The sequence below is a fragment of the Mustela putorius genome, unplaced genomic scaffold, assembly GCF_011764305.1.
Source record: "Mustela putorius furo isolate JIRA1106 unplaced genomic scaffold, ASM1176430v1.1 tig00537350_pilon_pilon_pilon, whole genome shotgun sequence".
NCBI classification, from domain to species: domain Eukaryota; kingdom Metazoa; phylum Chordata; class Mammalia; order Carnivora; family Mustelidae; genus Mustela; species Mustela putorius.
Window position 1 is genome coordinate 2215375 of NW_025422471.1, and position 21777 is coordinate 2237151.

The window sequence follows — 21777 nt, forward strand, 5'->3', positions numbered from 1 at the left end:
CATTGTGAATATCTACTAGTGTTTTTCTGCTTGGAGGCAGACATAATCAACTCAATCACAGATTAGCTTACCTACAGAAAAACAGGCTAGTCTCAAAGCAGTATGGGCAGGAATATACACATAATAGGCAGGCAATAAAAATCACGCTTGCCAATGATTTTTATAGCTGGAGGAAATGTTCAGTATGCAGTATTTAAAAAACAGGATGCAAAACTATGCACACATGCTCTAAACATTATTAAAATAATGTGCCGATAATATATTTTTCACACTGAGATGTACATATATACCCATATTCCTAGGGATGATGTATGAATTTTATTTGCTTCTTCGGATTTTTCTGTAAATTCTATTTCTTTTTAAATGAATATTATTTAGCAAATCAGTCAAATAAGCATTATGTTTTAAAAATCTCCCCACAGTTGGGGCACCTGGGTGGCTCAGTTGTTAAGCATCTGTCTTTGGCTTGGCCCCTGATCCTGGGCTCCCTGCTTAGTGGGGAGCCTGCTTCTCCCTCTCCCACTCTCCCTGCTTGTGTTCCCTCTCTCTCTGTCAAATAAATAAATAAAATCTAATAAATAAATAAATAAATAAATAAACCCCCCACAGACTTAATTAAAGCTTCATTAAAAATATGTCCCATTGTTGCATGATCCAGGACAACCTGACAGAAAGATGTCATATAATGAGGCTCTTCTGGTATTTCTCATAATTACATCTTTTGAGATAAGTCTGAGATACCGGAGCCTTACACCAGATTTTCTTCTTCAGGAAGCAAATACAGATAACGATACTGCAGGAGGTAAGAGTGTTTGTAAGTACTTAGATTCATATAACTCAACTATTCCTTTTAAACTAGTAAAATCTCCAATCAAGATTAATATTCTGAAAAAAAATTGATAATTATTTTTGTAACTAGAATACAAATAACCCCCCAACTTCTGGTCCTCCTGGAGAAACAGAGTAATAAATAAATAATGGCAGGAAAAAGAACACAGCACAGTAGGAAAAAATCTATAGACTGAAAAAAAATTTTTTTCCAGCTTATAGCATATGAATATCTTTACCGCCATCTTTTTTTTTTTTACTACTTGAGTAAAAGTCATCCCTTCTTCCCAACAGAGCATTTATTGCACATCTTGACCTTTATCTTCCTACATGTTTTCCAGTATATTAAGATAGGAAGTAAAAACAATATCATTTGTGTTATCCAGGCAGAACTATATTATTTAGCCACTGATGGGTACAGAACTTGCCTTTGAGTACATGTCCTCTGACGTTTGAGGTCTTTTCCTTCCTGCTCCACAAATGTTCTATTTCCAATGGGGGTCTGACATCCTCTGTGTGACCAACATAGATGCCGTCTGTTAACTTGTGGCTAGCACAACTGAAATGACTCACAGCTTTTATTTATTGGGGATTTAAAATATTTAAAGGATCGATACAAGCTGGCGGAGTACTTGCACATAAATTGTATTGGCCAGAGCACCAAACTAAGGCAAAAGGTTGAGCTGGGGGGCTTACTTAAAAATCAGCACATGTGGCATAATTTGTTTGAATAATTAGACCCCTCTTATTAGCTACCTGGCCAATTTATCTCCCCAGAGAATTAATACAAATACACATTTTGTGCAAACAAACAACTCTGAGAAGAATGGGATACTCTCTCAGTAATGAGTAGATCTGTCCTGTGTACTGCAAGGAGATAGATTGATCTCATTAGCGAATCAATTAGACTATGTGCACAAATACGCACTTGGTATATTTCTCTATTCTCTTTAAATTCTAGGCTAGTAGTGCACAAAGCCCTGCAGAATAATATATGGGCTACACTGGACACTGAAATGGCTTTTGGTTAGTTATCTGCCTTCACATAACCTAGCAGCTGACATTTTCATGGGCCCACTAATTTCAACATAGGAATGCCATAGCCTATTTTCTGAAGTATGAAAGTTCAGTCAGAAGAATATGTTTCTCCCAAATTAAATCACTTTACAGCATTTTTATTCATAAGTAGAATAAAACACCAACTCTGAGAAAATAATTTCTTCTGTGTCCACAGAATTCTTCTCTGGAACCAGTAAGGCTTTGGGTATATTTAAACTTCTTAATATTATAAACATATATCATCAAACTTGAAAGTATAAGTGAATGGCAAAATATGAAAGTGTTTTAAAGGATGTGGTTTTTAGGTATACATGACATCTCTTAAATCTCATTTGGAAAGAAGAGATTAAACCTAACATTTAAGGTTTTTCTGCTAATGAAACCTCTGGGTTTCTAATCTTTCAGAAGTTTCAATGTGTCCCTTGAACAACTCAAATAACTTGAAAATGAAAACAGATCAACCTCAGTTTCCATAGAAACTTATCATTTTATAAGGCACATCCACTAAACGGTGGTCTCATTTTATACTTTATCACATATGTTAGTATTTCAAAATGTATTCTAAGATAACTCGAATTATTTCAAAGGCCTGTATTTCAAATAGTGCATCCAATATCAAAATAATTCACTTTAAATCTGAACAAATTTCAGTACAGTTATAACAAAGAGTGTTAATACTACCATATGTTATTTATAATTACTGACTTCCTTACAATTCTATACACAGATTAATAAGTTTAACTATTTTAAATCATACTCAATACTTTAAATGAGCCATTTAGTATATAAACTATTTAGCATAAAATCATCTCCCTTTTTCTGACTTAATAAGAAAGTAGAAACAACTTTGAGCTAAAACTATATTCTTTTTCCAGAAGCCACTTTGTTATAATTAAATGTTATGGAACAGACTCTATGTAATTTAAAACTTTTATATTAAAGTTTTCCCTAATCCCTTTTCAGAATGTATGTCTTCCTTTAAAAAGTCTGGATTCATCAACTTTGTAAATACTCTTAATGCAAGAATATTGTCTTTGGCCTAGACCTAAAAGAATACATTTTGAAGAATTCCTACAGTGGTTTACAAAATCCAAAGAGTGAGAAATTTCTCTCCGTTGCCAAAAGAAAAATCTTATTTCCTGTACACTTCATGTTGTTATAAGACACATGCTTGGAGGAACATAAAACTAAATACTTTAAAAAATATATTGTATCTAGTCCAAAATAACTTGATAATATACTCCAACGCCTAGCACAAAGTATCATCTTTGAAACAACTAGTAAGAAAACAAGATAGAGAAGAATAACTTTTCAGTGTCAACACGTGCAATATATGATATTTCTTCAAAGAAACAGATCAGAGGAAGAATGATGCTTTCTTAACTCACCAGACAGCAACTTAACTCAAAACTACAAATGCCTACATTGATAATCCCTCCTATTTTACTGACGGCAGAGAAGAGTGCCTCAAGAGAGGCAGGGTGAAGGATAAGTCTTAATTTCTTTCAAACAGAGTCAATAAACACATCGCCCAAAGTACCCAAGATTTTAAATGGTCAAATCCTTTAGATTTCAAAAGTAGCCAACCAATTGTTTCTAGTGATTATATTTGCACTACATATAAAACTTACCATATTTAAAAAACTAAAACAAAGGTGGAAAAATCTAATGAGTTTAAATTACATCGAGGAAATTGACTTTCAAGGCTAGAGGACAACAAGTGACCATTTTCTCATGAATTTTGTATTATATAAAAACAACGGTGCATAGGGATGGAGGCTAATAAAGAGACCTAAAATATCTCAGTAACTTTAAAAGTTGGTTGCCTAATTAGAACACGAATACTTTTTTAGGCCTAGTTATAAAACTATGCATACATACCCTGTTCTAATACTTCTTCTTCTCCTTTTGGCTGCTGTAGTAAAGAAGTCTTATCTTTGTTCTCTGTTTCTGTAAAGGATTAAAAAAGCTGAGCATAAATTTGTGGGATATATCACATATGTTAAATAGTTTACTGGAAATATATTATCAACATAAAAATATTTTTAGGATCTTATGTTTAATAAAAAAAAATGTAGGGAGAGGGGGGTGGGATTATGGACATTGGGGAAGGTATGTGCTATGGTGAGTGCTGTGAAGTGTGTAAGCCTGGTGTTTCACAGACCTGTACCCCTGGGTCTAATAATATATTATATGTTTATAAAAAATTTAAAAATAAACAAATGAAAAACAGTATGAAGAATTTATATGCAGAAATGCTCTTAATCACACACACACAAAAAACTTCCAGTGTAACCACCATCTACCAGACTTCTGACTTAATAACAAGATCAATTACCCTTTCAGTAATATATACATGAGACAATTTTAAAAATGCATTAAAAATGTATTTTTAAAAATTGAATTTAGTGATATTTTAAGGATACTTTAAGAACATTTTAAGGCAAATTCTATAAGCATATTAAAATCTTTTTTTTTTTTCTTTAAGATTTTATTTATTTTGACAGACAGAAATCATAGGGAGGCAGAGAGGCAGAGAGAGAGGAAAGGAAGCAGGCTCCCTGCTGAGCAGAAAGCCCGATGCGGGGCTCGATCCCTGGACCCTGGGATCATGACCTGAGCCGAAGGCAGAGGCTTTAAACCATTGAGCCACCCAGGCGCCCTGCATATTAAGATCTTAATAAGTGATCTAATTGCTATTTAAACTTGTTTCATAAAATTTCCAACAGAAAGACATAAGAAGCCGTTCTGGCATTTTACGATTAGATCTGTAAAACTCAGGAAAGTCTCAGTATACTTCACCCAATAAAACAGGGTGTGGGTTTTGCAATTTTAAATTAATGAAATGACAATCAGTATGAACATTTTTCAGATGAAGAGTAAGTTCATCAACAATTCTGAGAATGAGACCAAAAAGGCCAAGATTAGTAATGCCTCATAAATCAAGAACTCTTCTTGCTTGAGGAGGCCCATTAAAATAGATAATTTAGGGTCCGGTTGGAGACGATAACCATTTTCATTGGCAAACTGAATTCACTCTTTAGAACCGGGTGTATAAATTCATAAATTGCATGTCATTACTGACTACGGAATAATCAGATAGGGAAGTGAGAAAACATGAATTACATGAAGAAAGAGAGCTGCATTTATTGAACTGGTCCCCAAACTAGTCTGTTCCACTACTAGATTCTTCACTTTCACTGTTTTGATGGGGGCACGTCAGAAAGGTAGGTAGGTTACAAAGGAGGGAAAAGTGGGGGCGCCTGGGTGGCTCAGTGGGTTAAGCCTCTGCCTTTGGCTCAGGTCATGATCCCAGGGTCCTGGGATTGAGCCCCATAGCATCAGGCTCTCTGCTCCGCAGGGAGCCTGCTTCCTCCTCTCTCTCCCTGCCTCTCTGCTTACTTGTGATTTCTCTCTGTCAAATAAATAAAATCTTTAAAAAAAAAAAAAAAGGAGGGAAAAGTGGGAACTGGATTACATGTACATGTGATGACAGAAGGTGGATGCTTTCAAGCATTAATTATACAGTCAAGGGAGACACACAAGAAAATACAAACTACAAAATCATATTTTACTTTAAACGAGTATCAGCTTTACCTTTGTGATGTCCATGCATCATAACCATGTCAGACTTCACCGGAATTGGAATATTGGCCTCTGGTGGTATGGATCTGAACAGTTCCGGAGCCACATTCTGTGTACAGGTCATGAAAGAAACGGCGTGCTTGGCTTCCATGTAATACATAATGTATAGGTTGCACATTTCATCGCTAGATGTGCCACTGCAAGCAAAAAAAAAAAAAAAAAAAGACATAACAAATCAGCTACTCACATAAAACACATTCTTAATGCAAGAAAAATACAACCAGTAAATCTGCCAGCAATAGGTTCAGAGGTGAAAATATTGAGCCTTTATTTTATAGCTTTCATTAAAACCTGTCACAGTTTTCAGCATTTAAAGCGCGCTGTCAAAGGTACATTTCCACTTCCTAATCGAGCATCCATTTGCAGTCACTGCATAGATATCACCCAATACTGCAGATGGGAAAGGCATTTAAGCAGCAGGGACACACTTTCCTTCCTCTTCTAGATCCTTTCATCCTTTAGTCCTTCCATTTGCTAAAACTCGCAGATTGGGCAAAGTACGTGCCTCATGGAAAAATCGTGATTATTTACTTAATAATGGTAAAACTCAGAACACTTTAACGGAAATATCATATATTATTTACAAGTCTTTATAAATGGCTTTGTCCATTTAACCCTGAGAGCCTAGGATCTTGTTTTTGGTAACTGTCTCCAGCCGCAGGGTCAGATGAACTGAGAATCCTGTATTGATACTAAGACATCATAAATGGGCCCCTGATATCCTACGTGGCACCTTGGCAAGCAGGAAAGTAAAGAGAGAAACAAAGGAACGGTACAAAGGGACGTCAGTCCTAACCTCTTCTAATGGCTCCCATCTCAATGGGGTAGTGCCCTGCTGCTGAAAGACTCAATTGTTAAAAACAGATTTTAAAACAGCGGGAGGGACATTTCTAAGATACAAGCTCCAAACAACACAAGGTAATGCCTAATAGCTTAACACATGGTTTTGTTCTTCCTCAGTTCACGTAGGCTATCATATATTTCATCTTCTTCACCATCATTAGGAGGGAATTATCTTTTTTTTTAAACTAACATATAATGTATTATTAGCCCAGGGGTGCAGGTCTGTGAATTGCCAGGTTTACATACTTCACAGCACTCACCATAGCACATACCCTCCCCAATGACCATAACCCAACCACCGTTCCCTACCCCCTTCCCCCAGCAACCCTCAGTTTGTTTTGTGAAATTAAGAGTTTCTTATGGTTTGTCTCCCTCCTGATCCCATCTTGTTTCATTTATTCCTTTCCTACCCCCAAACCCCCCACGTTGCCTCATATCAGGGAGATCTTATGATAATTGTCTTTCTCTGATGGACTTATTTAGCTAAGCATAATATAGGAGGGAGTTATCTTGATACACCTCCACAAGACTTTCATTTCCAAGGTAGATTGCGCAAATGAATGTTTCCTTTCTGGTGTTCTGACAATTTTTAGCAAGCCTCTGCTAATAAAAAACAAGCTGCGAAGTGGCTTATTTGCTGTACAAAAATACGTCAGTGTTGATTTTTCCAGCAATGTCATGTGGCACTCACTTCCTCTCCATAGCAACAGTAATGACGTGAGCAAGGGAAGGAACAAAAAATATTTTCCAAACAGGGATGTGGTTTCTGTAAGCTTGGAAAATGGAGAGCCCCCGAGAGACCACAGCAATGAATCCCCGCCACAGGAAGCTCTGTTCATGCTTTAAAAGTCATTTGGCTTCTCACTCTCTGAATCTGATACCTGTCCGTGTAATTGCCTCTCCTGTGAAATGCAAGTCGTGAGGTGCAGCCCCAAACAAACACCTGTTCGCTACACACGTCTTCACGTGTCAAAACACCCTCCCTAAGAATTTCATTTTAACCTCACTGGAGTTGGCTGGAAAGCTGTGTGTTATAAAAGAAATGGCTGGTGCCAGAGTAATAAGCCAGAACCCTTCACCATGTATTGTCCACTCTTTCCCCATTCAAAATGCAGAAAAATGTGTAGATCAAGAGACAGAGATGAGGGAAAAGGAATTTAAGATGTGGCTCTAGCTTAGAAGACCTTGAATCATCGTGTAGAGAGGATAAGCAAAATAATCAAGCAAACTCTTCCAACCAGTGAAAGTAAAAAAAAAAAAAAAAAAAAATTCAGTAAATGTATATAGTAATAATTGAAACTTGCAACTAATCCATGGACAGATCGTTCCACATTTTACCTGTTTTACCTCATGTCCATGTTCATCTCTAAACACATGACTTTATGAGACAGCATAATCAGCTCACCAATATTCATTTAAGGTACTGATTCTCTGATACAAAATTGAACTGATCAAATCACTTTAAAATCTTTGCTATCACAAAGAAAAATTCATTAAAGACCTGAAGGAAAAGAAAAGATCAGACTTTATGCCTTTCCACTTATCATCGAACTCATAGTTAAGGTGGCTAAGTTTCTCCTACTTGACAGAGAAACAATCACATCTTAAATATGTCAGGACTCAAATCTTAGTATCAGCAAACCAGTTTGCCTATTTTATTCCTCATCCATCTTTCCTTCATTCGAAATAAATAAATAAATAAATAAAAGAAGCTCTGACTTTAAATCAAACTGCTTTCTGTATTCCTAAGGGAGAATGTTGACACATCTACCCTTGTTTTCTATAGAGGACAACACACACAATTCAACTCTGTCAATCTAATGATTATTAATATGAGAAAGTATGGAGGGAGGCTGTGTTCACACATTTGCCCTGGTTCTGCTGAATGGCCCTTTCAGCATTTCCTAACGCCAATGTGATTCTCTAAATGATGCCTGCTAGCATCACTTATATTCCAAAATTACAGTGGTGCCTTTCTTTCATCTTCATGCAAAATAAAGTGCTTATGTGATAACTACTTTTTCATATCAGCTCACTCTAAATTTGACAAGCTGTGATGAGCTTGAAAATAGTTAAGCTCTCAATAAATATTTGTTGAGGGAAGGAAGAATGAATAATATATCTTAATAAATGTTCACAACTTGTTATGGTATAGCCTGTTAGCCCCTAATGTATCACACTGCTGAGTCAGGTTAATTTTATGAACTCTGTCTAGGGCATTCCAGAAAAATATTTTTATCTATCTGTCTATCTATCTACCTATTTATCATCTATGTTTTAGGAGGGTTTTAATAAAATATATTATTTCATATTATAAAGATATGTAATAGAGATTTAAGAAAGTACTAAATATTCTGAATGAACCTTTTAAAAAAACACAGATCTTGTTGTCTGTGAGGACTGTGTATCAGACCGTGATACTCCCTCCACTTCGATGATTCCCTCATCCCTAGGTCCCTTATGCTCAACAGATGCTGGGCTTAAAAAAACAAAACAAAACAAAAAACAATGATGGGAAATACTGATTTTGGAAAGAAATAGGACACTTTAAAGAAGTTATTTTTCAAAACTCTGAATCGTTTCTTCAGAGCTTTCATGGGGCTTTTAAACTTACACATTAAGGAGTTTCTGTCCATATAATTTTACCTTTACATATAATATACTTTAAAATGTTGACTAAAGTGCTGTGTTTAGTATCTATGAATATTCATTAGACATTCTCATATGTATATGATATAACTGGCTCCAAAGGAAAAATATGACCAACAAAATTGACCAGATATGTAAATATTATCTATCAATTCTCAAGAGTTAATTTAAAATATTAGCAAATTAGCTGACTTAATTAGCTTAATCGGCTGCCTTAATAAAATTCTTTTTTTGGTTGTTTGTTTAAACTTGACTGAACATTTGAAAGGAATTCAGAGAAGTGTCATATGGAATATAAAATATGTAATGCAGACAGGCACAAAATATAGCCTCTCCATTGATTAATGGGCACTATGTTGTTAGTACATACATTGGTGAAATTTTTTTTAAAAAGATTTTATTTATTCATTTGATAGACAGAGATCACAAGTAGGCAGAGAGGCAGGCAGAGAAAGAGAGAAGGAAGCAGGCTCCCTACTGAGCAGAGAGACCGATGCGGGGCTTGATTCCAGGATCCTGGGATCATGAACTGAGCTGAAGGCAGAGGCTTTAACCCACTGAGCCACCCAGGCACCCTGACATTGGTGCAAATTTGTCTAAGACATAGTATTCATATTTACAATTTAAAAAGAAATTTAATATACCCAGATAAAAATTACTACCATTTGGTAAATTTCTTTATATGTCTTATCTCAAAATACACCTAATTTTTAATGGTTGTGTTTTGTGATGCATCCCTGCTGGGAAAAAAAAAATCAGTCCCTATGTTTAAAAGGGCTTTTTATTAGTTAAGTATGATTGTTCCACATAAGCAAAATTTTCTCCAGTCTTAAGATTTTTAGCTCAATATAGAGTTAAGCTCGGATTGGGTGAAAAATTACTTGGCTGAACATCTTCTTGGTAGGCCACCGACAGAATTTTCCTGTAAAACCTAGTTTCCAGGTAGCTTCAGAATTAAGAAAATTAAAATCAAGATGCTTGTAGTTCTTCCAAGGCATGGAGGACTATCTGCTGCCCATATGACCTGTGGTAAATTGCGTGTATCTGAGGAGTCTTTTTATGCTCATGTTTCTAACCTGTGCCCAGGGCTGGGGGTGGGGTACATGTTCATGTATGTTCATGTTGGGGGTTTGGCAGGAAGGGAGAAAAGGGAGAGATTTGCAGAGTATCATTTAACAGACTCATAAAACACTAGTTTTCTTTCTTCTTCTTTTTTTTTTAACTGGTTACATTCTCCACTGTAATTCTATAGCTCCCTGTGGCAGTGGTATCCTGTATTTTATAAAACGGATGCATTGATACTATTACCTTTCTAAAACTAAAATGTATATTAAGTGATACAGGAATATTATGCATTAATATGAGAATTTGTATTCATATTTAAATTTTATTCAAACCTGTCTTATTAGTTTATCATTCTATAGGGGAAAAAAATGCTGCCCTAATATAAATTAAATATTCAGAATATGGACTCATCCAATAACTTAACTTCCTATAATTTCTTTCTATTTCATTTGTATTTCAAAATAGCATTCCCTGTGGCCTACATGAGATTTACAAAAAGAGAGACTGGTACAGTCATTTTAAGGTATTATTTTAAAGCAAGATGCACATTTGTTAAAAGACTGAATCATTCTGAACTCCTGATGAAACAGGCTTCTTCAGATTACTTTGGCCTTTCATCCTGGCATTGTAACAAGTCACTCATTTCTATGTTTGATACTGTCTCATGGAGGATACTCAAAGGATACAATCTGGCCAAAGTTATAACCTCCCAGATTATTTAAACCAAAAATTCTATGTATTCCACACTTGAATTTATACACTAATATGTAGAATGTGTTGAAAGGGATATTTTTCCTATTTAATCTACCTATTCTAAAGGCTATTAAAATTACCAATGGCACTTAAGTAAAGTTGTAGAGGATCTACACTAACATAGAGCGGAAAACAGCTCATCAACACTCTATGACTCATATATTACAAGGCTGGTAAGGCGGCACCTGGCTGGCCCCCTCAGTCAGCAAAGCATACAACGCTTGATCTTGGGGTTGTGGGTGTGAGATCCATATTTGGTGCAGAGCTCACTTTAAAATCTTTAAAATAATAATAATAATAATAATAATAATGACTACTAAGAAGTGAATGTCTCACTCCTTTAAATCTAATCTTGTCTACTTTGTCAAACTTTTTCCTTACAGTTAGCATGCAACATCATGATTTTATTGTTTTCCTTATCTCTCCCAAACTTACAAAATTTATTCAAAAGCAAAACTCTTGGAGGTTTCTTGTTTAATAGAACTTGTTATTTTTTTTCTTAACTGTCCCATCTTTAGCCTTAACATTGATGTTTATTAATACAGCAACCCTTTAGAGTGACATAAAAAAATCCTATTCCACTGTCTCAAATGCCTTTTTACTTTGACCGGCTTCAGTAGCTTTTGTTTCCCCTGACAACCAAGAGCTAGTATTGTCATCTTAAGACTCAACCTTAGTACATTTAATATCTATTTTCAGATGCCTACTTTCTGTAACCTCTCTTTGATCAAAGATAAATGCCTTAAAACTCCAGCTTCCAGGTGGCATCAGTAAATATTTTATAACCTAATTTAACATGGAAAGAAGGCTCTTGGTTCTTTTTTGACAAAAAAAAAAAAAAAAAGACACTTTATCTTTCATTTTTAATTCAGGCAAACTTTTTTTGAATGCGTTCACAGTGCTTTGAAAATTTTACTTAGGGTTATAAAATACATGTATTTCAAAGAGGCTCAATAGTTTGAAAACTAGTTAAGGTGGTCTTTTGGAAAAGAGCTGAAAATTATTGTTCCTATTTGGTAGCCTAAACAACTGGGAAAAAAATGAATACACAGAAGTTTTAAGAGACAGGGAAAAAAATCACAGTTCTAAGTAATTAATGGACACCACCAAATGGGGAAGCTATATATTTGCCTAAATTTGAACACAGGACAAAAAGACACTTGAGAAAAAAATTCATATTTTTTTTCAATTATATTTTTCTTTATTAAATGAACCTAAGGAAATAATATATACTCTTGTGGCATCTATAATATATAGAGATGTGATATTCAGGGTTCTGAATAAATAGGAGGAAAGGAAACATAAAAAAATAAGCACATGTTCTGGAGTTTATCCTAATCACTCAGCTCGAAAATGAGAAACTGCGATACACAGTTTGCTATAATTGTTCATGATAATAAAAAATTGTGCAATTCATTCACAAACATATCTATCACTTATAATCATGCCTTGCCCCAATAAAATATTTTTAAATACTGGAATTTACAAAACCATACCCAATGTGCGTGGATTCTGTCCTTCCTTCACCAGAGAACACACATCTTGCTGCCAATATGTCACCAAAACTCACATCTACTGGGTGCTCCACAGGGTAGAAAGCCTACCAAGAAGATAAACACATTGATTCATTAAAATTGCCAATAAAACCCAGAACTATGTGCTTTGATAACGTGAGGCCTGGATAGAGACGATGAAGACATGAACACAGAGACACACAACTCACCAGCATGTTTACAAATGTTAAGAGAAACAGCCAAGCTGGAAGTTGTAAAAAAGGAGGTTATACGCAGTTTGGATAAACAATAAATGTAGATTTAGAGATGTTAGGATTCTAGAGAAATTCACAAGGATTCTATAAGGGTTTCTAAGACTACTATCTGTTGATTACTATTTTTTTTTTGGTCTCAAAATTAAACCAGTTTAATTGCTTGGAGGGGTAAGGTGGGGGAGGGATGGGGTGGCTGGTTTATGGGCATTGGGGAGGGTATGTGCTATGCTGAGTGCTGTGAATTGTGTAAGACAGATGATTCACAGACCTGTACCCCTGAAACAAATAATACATTATATATTTAAAAAAAAATTAAACCAGTTTCTACACACCTGTGGCAGCTGGGGACTCTGGCGTCCAATCAGTGCCCACTGTCCATTTCTTACTCTGTATCCACTGACTACCTTACCTGTAATGAACACGAATTACAATCATGTAATGTCATGAAGTATTAGAAAAATAAAAGGCATCATTTGCTTTCCTTTTTCAAAATAAAATCTGAATATTGTCACAACCCAAAATGCTAGGTATTTTAATGAAAAAGATATGATGAAAAAACACACAATTTCAAGGTAGTATGCCAAAATCTTTCATTGAAACAGATTTAAAGTCAAATACAATTTACATTTTACATTTATAGTGTTAGCAAGCGGCAAGTCAAATATTTATAATTTAACCTGTAGGTTAAAGTTCTTACCTAAATGGTGAGTGTGAACTCTATAGGCAAAGACATGCATTGGATACTTTTTGTAATGGCACGAAATGTCAGAATTCACCACTGTTCAAAATGAAAACACAGAAAAAAGGGTCACTATCCAACTGGAAAATAACATTATTTTCATCTAAAAATATATACAGGTTATTCACAAGTGGCTAGGCGGCGGGGTGCGGGGGGGGGGTTCCTATAAAGTAAACATGCACTCAGGTATGCAGCAGGTGTTAAGGCCTATTATGTGCCAGCCAGTTTACTAAGATGAGTTAATAACCTCTGGCCCTCACATTTAATTTCTTTCATAAACAAAATGCCTAGCGCCAAATAAGATGAAGCGAAAACATAGGCTTCATTTGCTACTTTTTTCTTTTCTTTTTAAGATTTTATTTATTTATTTGACAGAGAGGCAGGCAGAAAAGAGAGGGGAAAAAAAGCGGACTCCGCACGGAGCACAGAGCCCCGTGCGGGGCCCGATTCCAGATCCCTGAGATCATGACCTGAGCGAAGGCAGAGGCTTTAACCCACTGAGACACCCAGGTGCCCCTTCATTTGCTACTTTTATCATGACAATTTATGCAGTTGAAAAAACTTAACAACTGGCTGCAAACACTTAAGATAACTACATTGACAATACCTGTTGAGAAGGAACCACTTCATTTACTTCTCTTTCAGTCGAAAACACTGTAGTTACTCAATAAATGTGTCTTTGATAGTAAAAATGAGACCATACTTGTCAATAACTTTACAAGAATCCCAGTAAAAACAAAGGAGTAATATTTAACATGGCATCTTCATCAGATGATTAGATACACTGCTAAATAATATTACACTTACTCTAATAGCTTTTTGTAAGTTTAGAAGAATCAGCTATTATTATCTCCATTTTACAAATAGGGAATTAAGCCCAGCATCTAAGTTCAAAGACTGAGCTGGTCTTGGGTTTGCTAGCCTCTTGACTTTGAAACTGATATTCTCTACAGTAGTTAATGTCACAGTACATGATGAGATTCGTCTTTGGCATCTAAAGGATGGATGACTGATTTGTAAAATACTCAAGATTTATTTTTGTATTTACATAACCTATTACCTACCTATGAGCCTCAGTCCTTAGCATCTCGTAAAAGAATGGATATAATAAACTACTGGCTTGGAATAGTAGAGAAATCTATTTAGAATCTAAGGATAATAAAGAACTGGTTTAGTTTTCAGGGCAATAGATCATTTCAAAATTTTATTTAAAAATACTGTAAATCCATTCATATAGGTTAAGTAAAGATAATGGTAAATACTAAAAGATAATTACCTTTCTCTCCCGGTGGAATAACAGTGTAAACAGACATCATAAGGTACATGCCAGCAATGAGAGGCTGTCTGCAGGAAACAGTAACATTTATATCAACTATCTGAAAGATCAAAACTATGGCCTTAGAAAAATAAGATATACTTTAATACACTGAACTATAATATATGATTCATATGAAAATGAAAACAATACAGAAAAAGAGGTAGGATATATTTTTTTTTATTTAAATAACTTATTTTTTTGGACAAATAGCTAAAAATATTTATTGCCATAAATAATGTGGAAGGCAGTCTCTAATGGCTCCCGTGATGGTTAAGTGTCTCTGTCCACTATCTAAAGCATAGACCCCAGTAGTTTGGTCAAACATTGGGAGGTATTTTTTAGTTGTGACCAATATTTAAATTACTGACTTGGACTAAAGCAGATTACCATTCACAGTGTGGGTGGGTCTCTTAAGAGTAAAGCCTGAGGTCCCAGGAAGAGGAAAGAATTCTGCCTCCAGACTGCGTTGGACTCAAAACTCCACACTGACTCCTGCCAGAATTTCCAGCCTGCCTTGTAGACTGCAGACTTGCCAGACCCCAGAACTGTGTAAGCCAATTCCTTGAAGTAAATCTCTCTCTTTCTTTCCCTTTGTGTGTGCGTGCATGCGTGTGTACATTCTATTGGTTCAGTTTCTCCAGAGAATTCTGGCTGATACAGCTCTCAGTAATTCCTAGCTCTGACATTCATGCCCTTGTCTAATCTTCTTCCCTTGGGCATGGGCTGGGCATAGTAACTGGACCTCGGGGTTGGTTATTCTTAAAAAAGAATAAGACAAAGCAATTTCACTTTTTTTTTCCCCCATAGGAGTCAGAGTATGAAGATTTGTGGCAACCCTTTTCTTCACCCATCAGATTTCTATATTCTTCACTAACTTCTGACATCAGGCTACAAGGCTGTGGTTTCCATCTTGCTTTTTCTTGCTGGCTGTGACGGAAGCCAATCACCACCATACTGTAAGCTGCCCTGTTTAGAGTCCACAAGGCAAGAAATGAAGGAGTCCTCCAGACAACAACCAACAAGGAACTGAATCCTGTCCATAGCTGTGTGAGTGATCTTGGAAGTGGCTCCCACCCCAGCGGAGCCCGGAGATGTTTCTGAAACCCTGGCTGAGCCCTTGATTGCAGCCTTTGTGTGAGTGAGACCAGCCACTGTCCCCGGCTAAGCTTGTGCCCAGAATATTTGTTGTTTTAAGCCACTAAGTTTAGGGTAATTTGTTATATAACAATAGACAATGAATACAGTGGATTTCCCACTTTCAGGTTCTCAAAGATCTTAAAGCTGTCACTTAGGTAGGGTAACTAGAAATACTTACGGCAGGCGTGTGAGGTGTAAAGACACACCAGAACAGTCTTTGTGATTATCTGAAAACACATGCAGACAAAGTACACACCTTAAATATGAAAATGTGAGAAGCAGATTTTAAACTACTAAATTTTACATGATTATAACTCAGTCCTAACACAAACTATGTTTTTGTTTGTATGGTGCTTTATAGTCTACAGAGTATTTTCTTATTCATGAATATATTTAATCTCCAGTGCATCAACGACAGCAACAACAAAGCTATCATTTCGAGCAGCCTGTGGTTTTTTTCTTGACTCCTCAAACTGACGAGTTACCTGCTTTCCCATAGCCGTACTAGATACTAGTCATAGCTCACAGAAGAAAGTTGTTGCTACTCTATGAATGATCTACACTGTTGAAACATCCAGGAAAGCTGATTAACTGGTTTGTTCCATGCTGGCTCCGAACAACTAGCTTCTCTACTTTTCAAAAATGGAAGTAGTCCATAATTTGACCATTCTAGATAGGACCATGTCTAGCATCTGTAATGTCTTTGATATATGTACAGGGATCACCTTGTTTGGTTTCTAGGCTTTGCCCATTCCTATCTTCTCAATAGAAACCTGATGGCAACATTCACCTCAACTTCAGTGGAAAGCCTCCCAATTTTTGCCAAAGACGCTTCAGAGACCTCTTACGAATCCTCTTCCTTATTCCTTTGCCTTCCCCAAGTAGAAAGAAGGTAAAAACTTAAATTACCCATCCAAATTTTTATCTTGTTGAACTTGCTGACCCTTCACCACAGAGACCATGAAGAGTAACTCAGAGACCATGAAGAGTAACTCATACTTACTCATTCCTTCTATTTCTGTGTATGCTAAATTTTTTGTACTTCGCACTTATATTCTAAGTATTTATAAAACATCATATCTCAATTTTTTAAAAGATTTTATTTATTTATTTGACAGAGATCATAAGCAGGCAGAGAGGCAGGCAGAGAGAGAGGGGGAAGCAGGCTCCCTGCTGAGCAGAGCGCCCGATGCGGGGCTCAATCCCAGGACCCTGGGATCATGACCTGAGCTAAAGGCAGAGGCTTTAACCCACTGAGCCACCCAGGTGTCCCTCATATCTCAATTTTGAGAGTTTATTTTATTATAAATAACTAGTGTGTTTGTGCATGATGAACATATGTATCCTTGAAATCAAAAAGTGAACTATGCGAATAAATAGCAGCAGATGAATGGTTTTAAGGAAATTTTCTTTCAGCTGTAATTCTTATGAAAAAAACAAAGGTAGCTTTATACAGTAATATAAAATAACAGATAAACCAAGTAACAAGATACAGATTTTGATTTACCAGACCTAAGATTTAGAATGTATAACAAATCACATTTAGTGCTTTGAAAATAAAACACAAAGGAAATTTCTCAATTTAGTATTAAGCTTGGTTTTAACAGTGATAGTACAGAAATAAGTGGAATGATAAACATTTTATATTTCATCAGGTTTTTAAAAAAATATTTTATTTATTTGTTTGACAGAGGTCACAAGTAGGCAGAGAGGCAGAGAGAGAGAGAGGAAGCAGGCTCCCCACCGAGCAGAGAGCCTAACGTGGGGCTCGATCCCAGGACCCCAAGATCACGACCTGAGCCGAAGGCAGAGGCTTTAACCCACTGAGCCACCCAGGCGCCCCAATCAGGTTGTTTTTTGTCATTTTAGCATTTTAGGAAGGGATCTTTATCCAATATCCTAAATCAAATTCCAGTGTGGTGCTATTTTCCTAGTAATTTCCAGTGAGTTGGGACACCTGCATGACACAGTTGGTTAAGTGTCTGACTTTTGATTTTGGCTCAGTTTGTGATCTCAGGGTTGTCATCTCAGAATCATGATCTCAGAGTTGTGAGATTGAGCCCCACCTCTGACTCCACATTCAGTGGTGGGCAGTCAAGTCAGCGTGGACATGGAGTCTGCTTGAGATTTCTCTCTCCTTCTGCCTCTCCCACTTATGGGTGTACTCTCTCTAGCTCAGATAAATAAATAAATCTTTAAGAAAATGAAATAAAGTCTTAAGCGGGTTTTAAAGAGATGAGAAAATAATAATAACAAAAACAATACAAATTTATCTTAATTTTTGTATATGCTTTTAAATATAGAAAGGATAATTGAGCTGAAGGCAGAGGCTTTAACCCACTGAGCCACCCAGGCACCTCCACTGGAAGATTTTAAACAAAGTGACAGGATTATAGAAGGTGTTTATCTGGCACAGCACCTGGCACTTACAGATTACTAATTTACTGGATGTTAGGCTTTGTAACCTTTTATTTTAATTCACAATAAACCAGGAGAAAGTTTCTTCCCCCATACAATGTCTGTCCAAGTGAAAGGGCCAGTGTGCAATGAGAATTGCTTCTTGGTTTTACATTACATCTTTGCATTGGAAGAACCAAATGAATCTCATTTTGACATTCATTTTGGCTAATATTCTTAAGCATGACTTTAAAAAAATTAAATGGGAACAATTAATAGATGAATTAACATGTTTCATAAACTACTAAAGAAATGTATCATAAAAGATGAAATATCACCAAATTTAGAGTAGCAGGAATGTTACTAATAGTGACATGCCAGCTATCACCCATGACAATGCCTCCTCCTACCTAATGTTCCTGAGTACAATGGTCTCAATTGAGTGGCTTTCTACTCAGATTAAATCTCAAAAATAGGTCAGAAACTTATGTATGTTAGTAAATATGTCAAAATCTAATTTGAAGACTTCTTTTTAATAACCACACTTAGCAAAGTTTTCTCCAAATTAAATAACAGCCCTTGCTATGTAAATATTATATATTTGCTTCACTCTAGAGGGTTTTTTATTTTTATTTTTTTTAAAAGATATTATTTATTTATTTGACACATAGAGAGATCTCACAAGTAGGCAGAGAGGCAGGCAGAGAGAGAGAGAGGGAAGCAGGCTCCCTGCTGAGCTAAAAGGCCAATGTGGGGCTTGATCCCAAGACCCTGAGATCATGACCTGAGCTGAAGGCAGAGGCTTTAACCCCCTGAGCCACCCAGGCGCCCCTTCACTCTAGAGTTTTAAAAAGTGAGTCAGTCTCACCACTCACCCCATTGTAAAGACATAGCACAGGTTCTCCTTTGATCCCACGTTTATCAACTACATGCTATATCCTATTAAAAAAGTTGAGAATACCACACAATAATAGCTAAACCACTAAAAACTCATTTTAAGTTTTTATGAGATGATCAACACATTCTGGAAAAAAATATACTAAACTTCTGACTTAGGTATTACAATGATTTTAGGGAAGTCATTATAGGAATTTTAGACTCTCTATAGGTTTTTTTCTTATGTAATGTTAATCTTATATGGGTAGAGGGCTGGTGAATACGCATACAAGAATCCAAAGTAAAGGGGCACCTGGGTGGCTCAGTGGGTTAAGCCTCTGCCTTCAGCCCAGGTCATGATCTCTGGGATTGAGCCCCGCATCAAGCTCTCCACTCAGTGGGGAGCCTGCTTCGCTCTCTCTGCCTGCTGCTCTGCCTACTTGTGATCTCTCTCCCTCTGTCAAATAAATAAATAAAATATTTTTTTACAAAAAGGAATCCAAAGTAAAAATGATGTCTGTTTTGTAAAAAGCTCAAAAAATTAAAAAAAAAATATGTAGAATGGATATTAGTTACAAGATCACTTAAAAACCACACTAGATAGAATTTCTGCGTCACTGCTGAAGGAATTTGTTTACATCAACTTTATCTGGTCAATTTGATCCACTGAATCAGCATGAAGTGAGGCATTTCTAAAAATTGTGCTGTGTGAGTATGTGGGTATGTGTGTAAGCATGCAGATATGATGCCTTAAATTATGGATAATACTTCAGATTATCATCACCATTTAATCACGGGATAACTCTGTGACTTTAAGAAATTCTGTTGGTAATCGATACACATTCTAACAATGACATTTTAAGCTGAACACAATTCTAGAAGTTATTGCCAAGTAAAGACAATACTTAAAGCACATATATGCATTTTAGACATTATTAGAGTCAATTGTTCCACATATATTATTTCAAAGTCAAATTTTATTACTGTAAATGTTTGTGATCTCTTTTAGTACTACTTTTCACAGTTTGACCTGAAGAGCCCATGTGCCTGTATATACACATAGTGAGAAGCCCCAGAGAGAGCAACCTGAACTCCCTCAAACAAGGTGGGCCGGGGGCCTGGAGGGCTACTGGATCCACTGATACTCTTCTAGCATGTGGCAACTTTGGAGAGAAGCCTGTTTTAACCTAGTGTCTGGTATGAAGATTATGACCTTCTAACTCCCAGTGTGATCCTTGCCACAATGATGCATTATTATTTACATAGCCTCTATTCTGGTCTTACTTCACATGAACTCAGAAACTTCAACTAGTTTTGCACATTTTACTGATGATTTTCAGTGTGCTCTGACTTTGTCTGCCCTTCTACTGTAACACAGTGCTTTAGCCACAAGATACAAAGCAAGGATACAAGTTACAAGATACAAGTAAGGATTGACTCATTTCAATTTACTCGGCTCTATATGAATCTGTCTCTAACACACATTGTCATAAAAATGAATGACAACTTAGAAGGTTTATTATCATTAAAAATACACGTCAATGCCTCTGCTAATATTTTGTCACATAAAACAAAAAAAAATGAAATCAGGACTGAGATAGTTAAGAAATGTATAGAAAATGAACTCAGAATACCAAATCATAAGCTAGCTGAAAAAGTTGGTCAGAAAGGCTGATTCTGTGACTAGAATGAAAGTAAACAGGAGAGGGCGCCTGGGTGGCTCAGTGGGTTAAGCCGCTGCCTTCGGCTCAGGTCATGATCTCAGAGTCCTGGGATCGAGTCCCGCATCGGGCTTTCTGCTCAGCAGAGAGCCTGCTTCCCTCTCTCTCTCTCTGGCTGCCTCTCCGTCTACTTGTGATTTCTCTCTGTCAAATTAATAAATAAAAATCTTAAAAAAAAAAAAAGAATTAAAAAAAAAAAGAAAGTAAACAGGAGAGAGGAGAAGAGAGGAAACAGATGCAAAGGTTAACATAGGGCAGAAGACTAGAGCAATGGAATTCCACAGCTTAAAAAATAGATGGGAATGATAATGAATCAATAACTAAAATGGTCTGAAATTATAGGATTGAATTTGTCTGAAAGAAAGGTAGAATAGGAAGTGGATTCTTTCTCCAATTTGTATTTCCACATAAGTGTTGTACACTTGTACATGTCCAATGTCAGATTTGATGAGTGGAATGTTTGAAAGTAATCTGTGTATTTTAATTACACAGTTAGTTGACCATAGGGCCTTAATAAGATCATCATCAGTTTCAGCTATGTGCTCACTGAGTGCCTTTGCTTAAAATGAGTAGGAGCTGGAAGGTTACCAATTTTAACACTTGGTAGATTAGTACTTGCGATCAATATTGATACCACTACGAAACTGCAGTCTATAAATGAGATAATCTATGTCAAGAATGGAGCACTCTAAATGGAGCACAGTAAAAATCCAATGCATCTTAGTTATTATTATCATTATTCTTTTTTTTAATTAAATTTATTTATTTTCAGCATAACAGTATTCATTATTTTTTCATCCCACCCAGTGCTCCATGCAATCCGTGCCCTCAATAATACCCACCACCTGGTACCCCACCAGGTGAAAACAAATTCTTTCTTTTTTAATTTTTAATTTTTTATAAACATATATTTTTATCCCCAGGGGTACAGGTCTGTGAATCGCCAGGTTTCTTTTTTATTGGTAGATTCCAAGAATCT

At 36.1% G+C, this 21777-nt stretch overlaps 1 protein-coding gene across 20 annotated transcripts in view; it reads right to left on the bottom strand.

Annotated features, from left to right (window-relative positions):
* Positions 1-21777, bottom strand: part of PAM (peptidylglycine alpha-amidating monooxygenase) — a 155283-nt gene that overhangs the window by 51740 nt on the left and 81766 nt on the right. For 12 of the 20 annotated variants that reach the window (XM_045074394.1, XM_045074393.1, XM_045074392.1 and 9 more), the window contains exons 7-13: positions 15983-16031; positions 14626-14693; positions 13308-13388; positions 12943-13019; positions 12339-12442; positions 5485-5669; positions 3769-3837 (exon numbers count right to left, since the gene is read on the bottom strand). In XM_045074394.1, coding sequence (XP_044930329.1) covers positions 3769-3837; positions 5485-5669; positions 12339-12442; positions 12943-13019; positions 13308-13388; positions 14626-14693; positions 15983-16031 — 633 coding nt within the window. Of the gene's footprint in view, positions 1-1256; positions 1341-3768; positions 3838-5484; positions 5670-12338; positions 12443-12942; positions 13020-13307; positions 13389-14625; positions 14694-15982; positions 16032-21777 lie in introns of all 20 variants that reach the window. The other 8 variants (XM_004769267.3, XM_013044170.2, XM_004769265.3 and 5 more) reach the window with 1 other exon arrangement.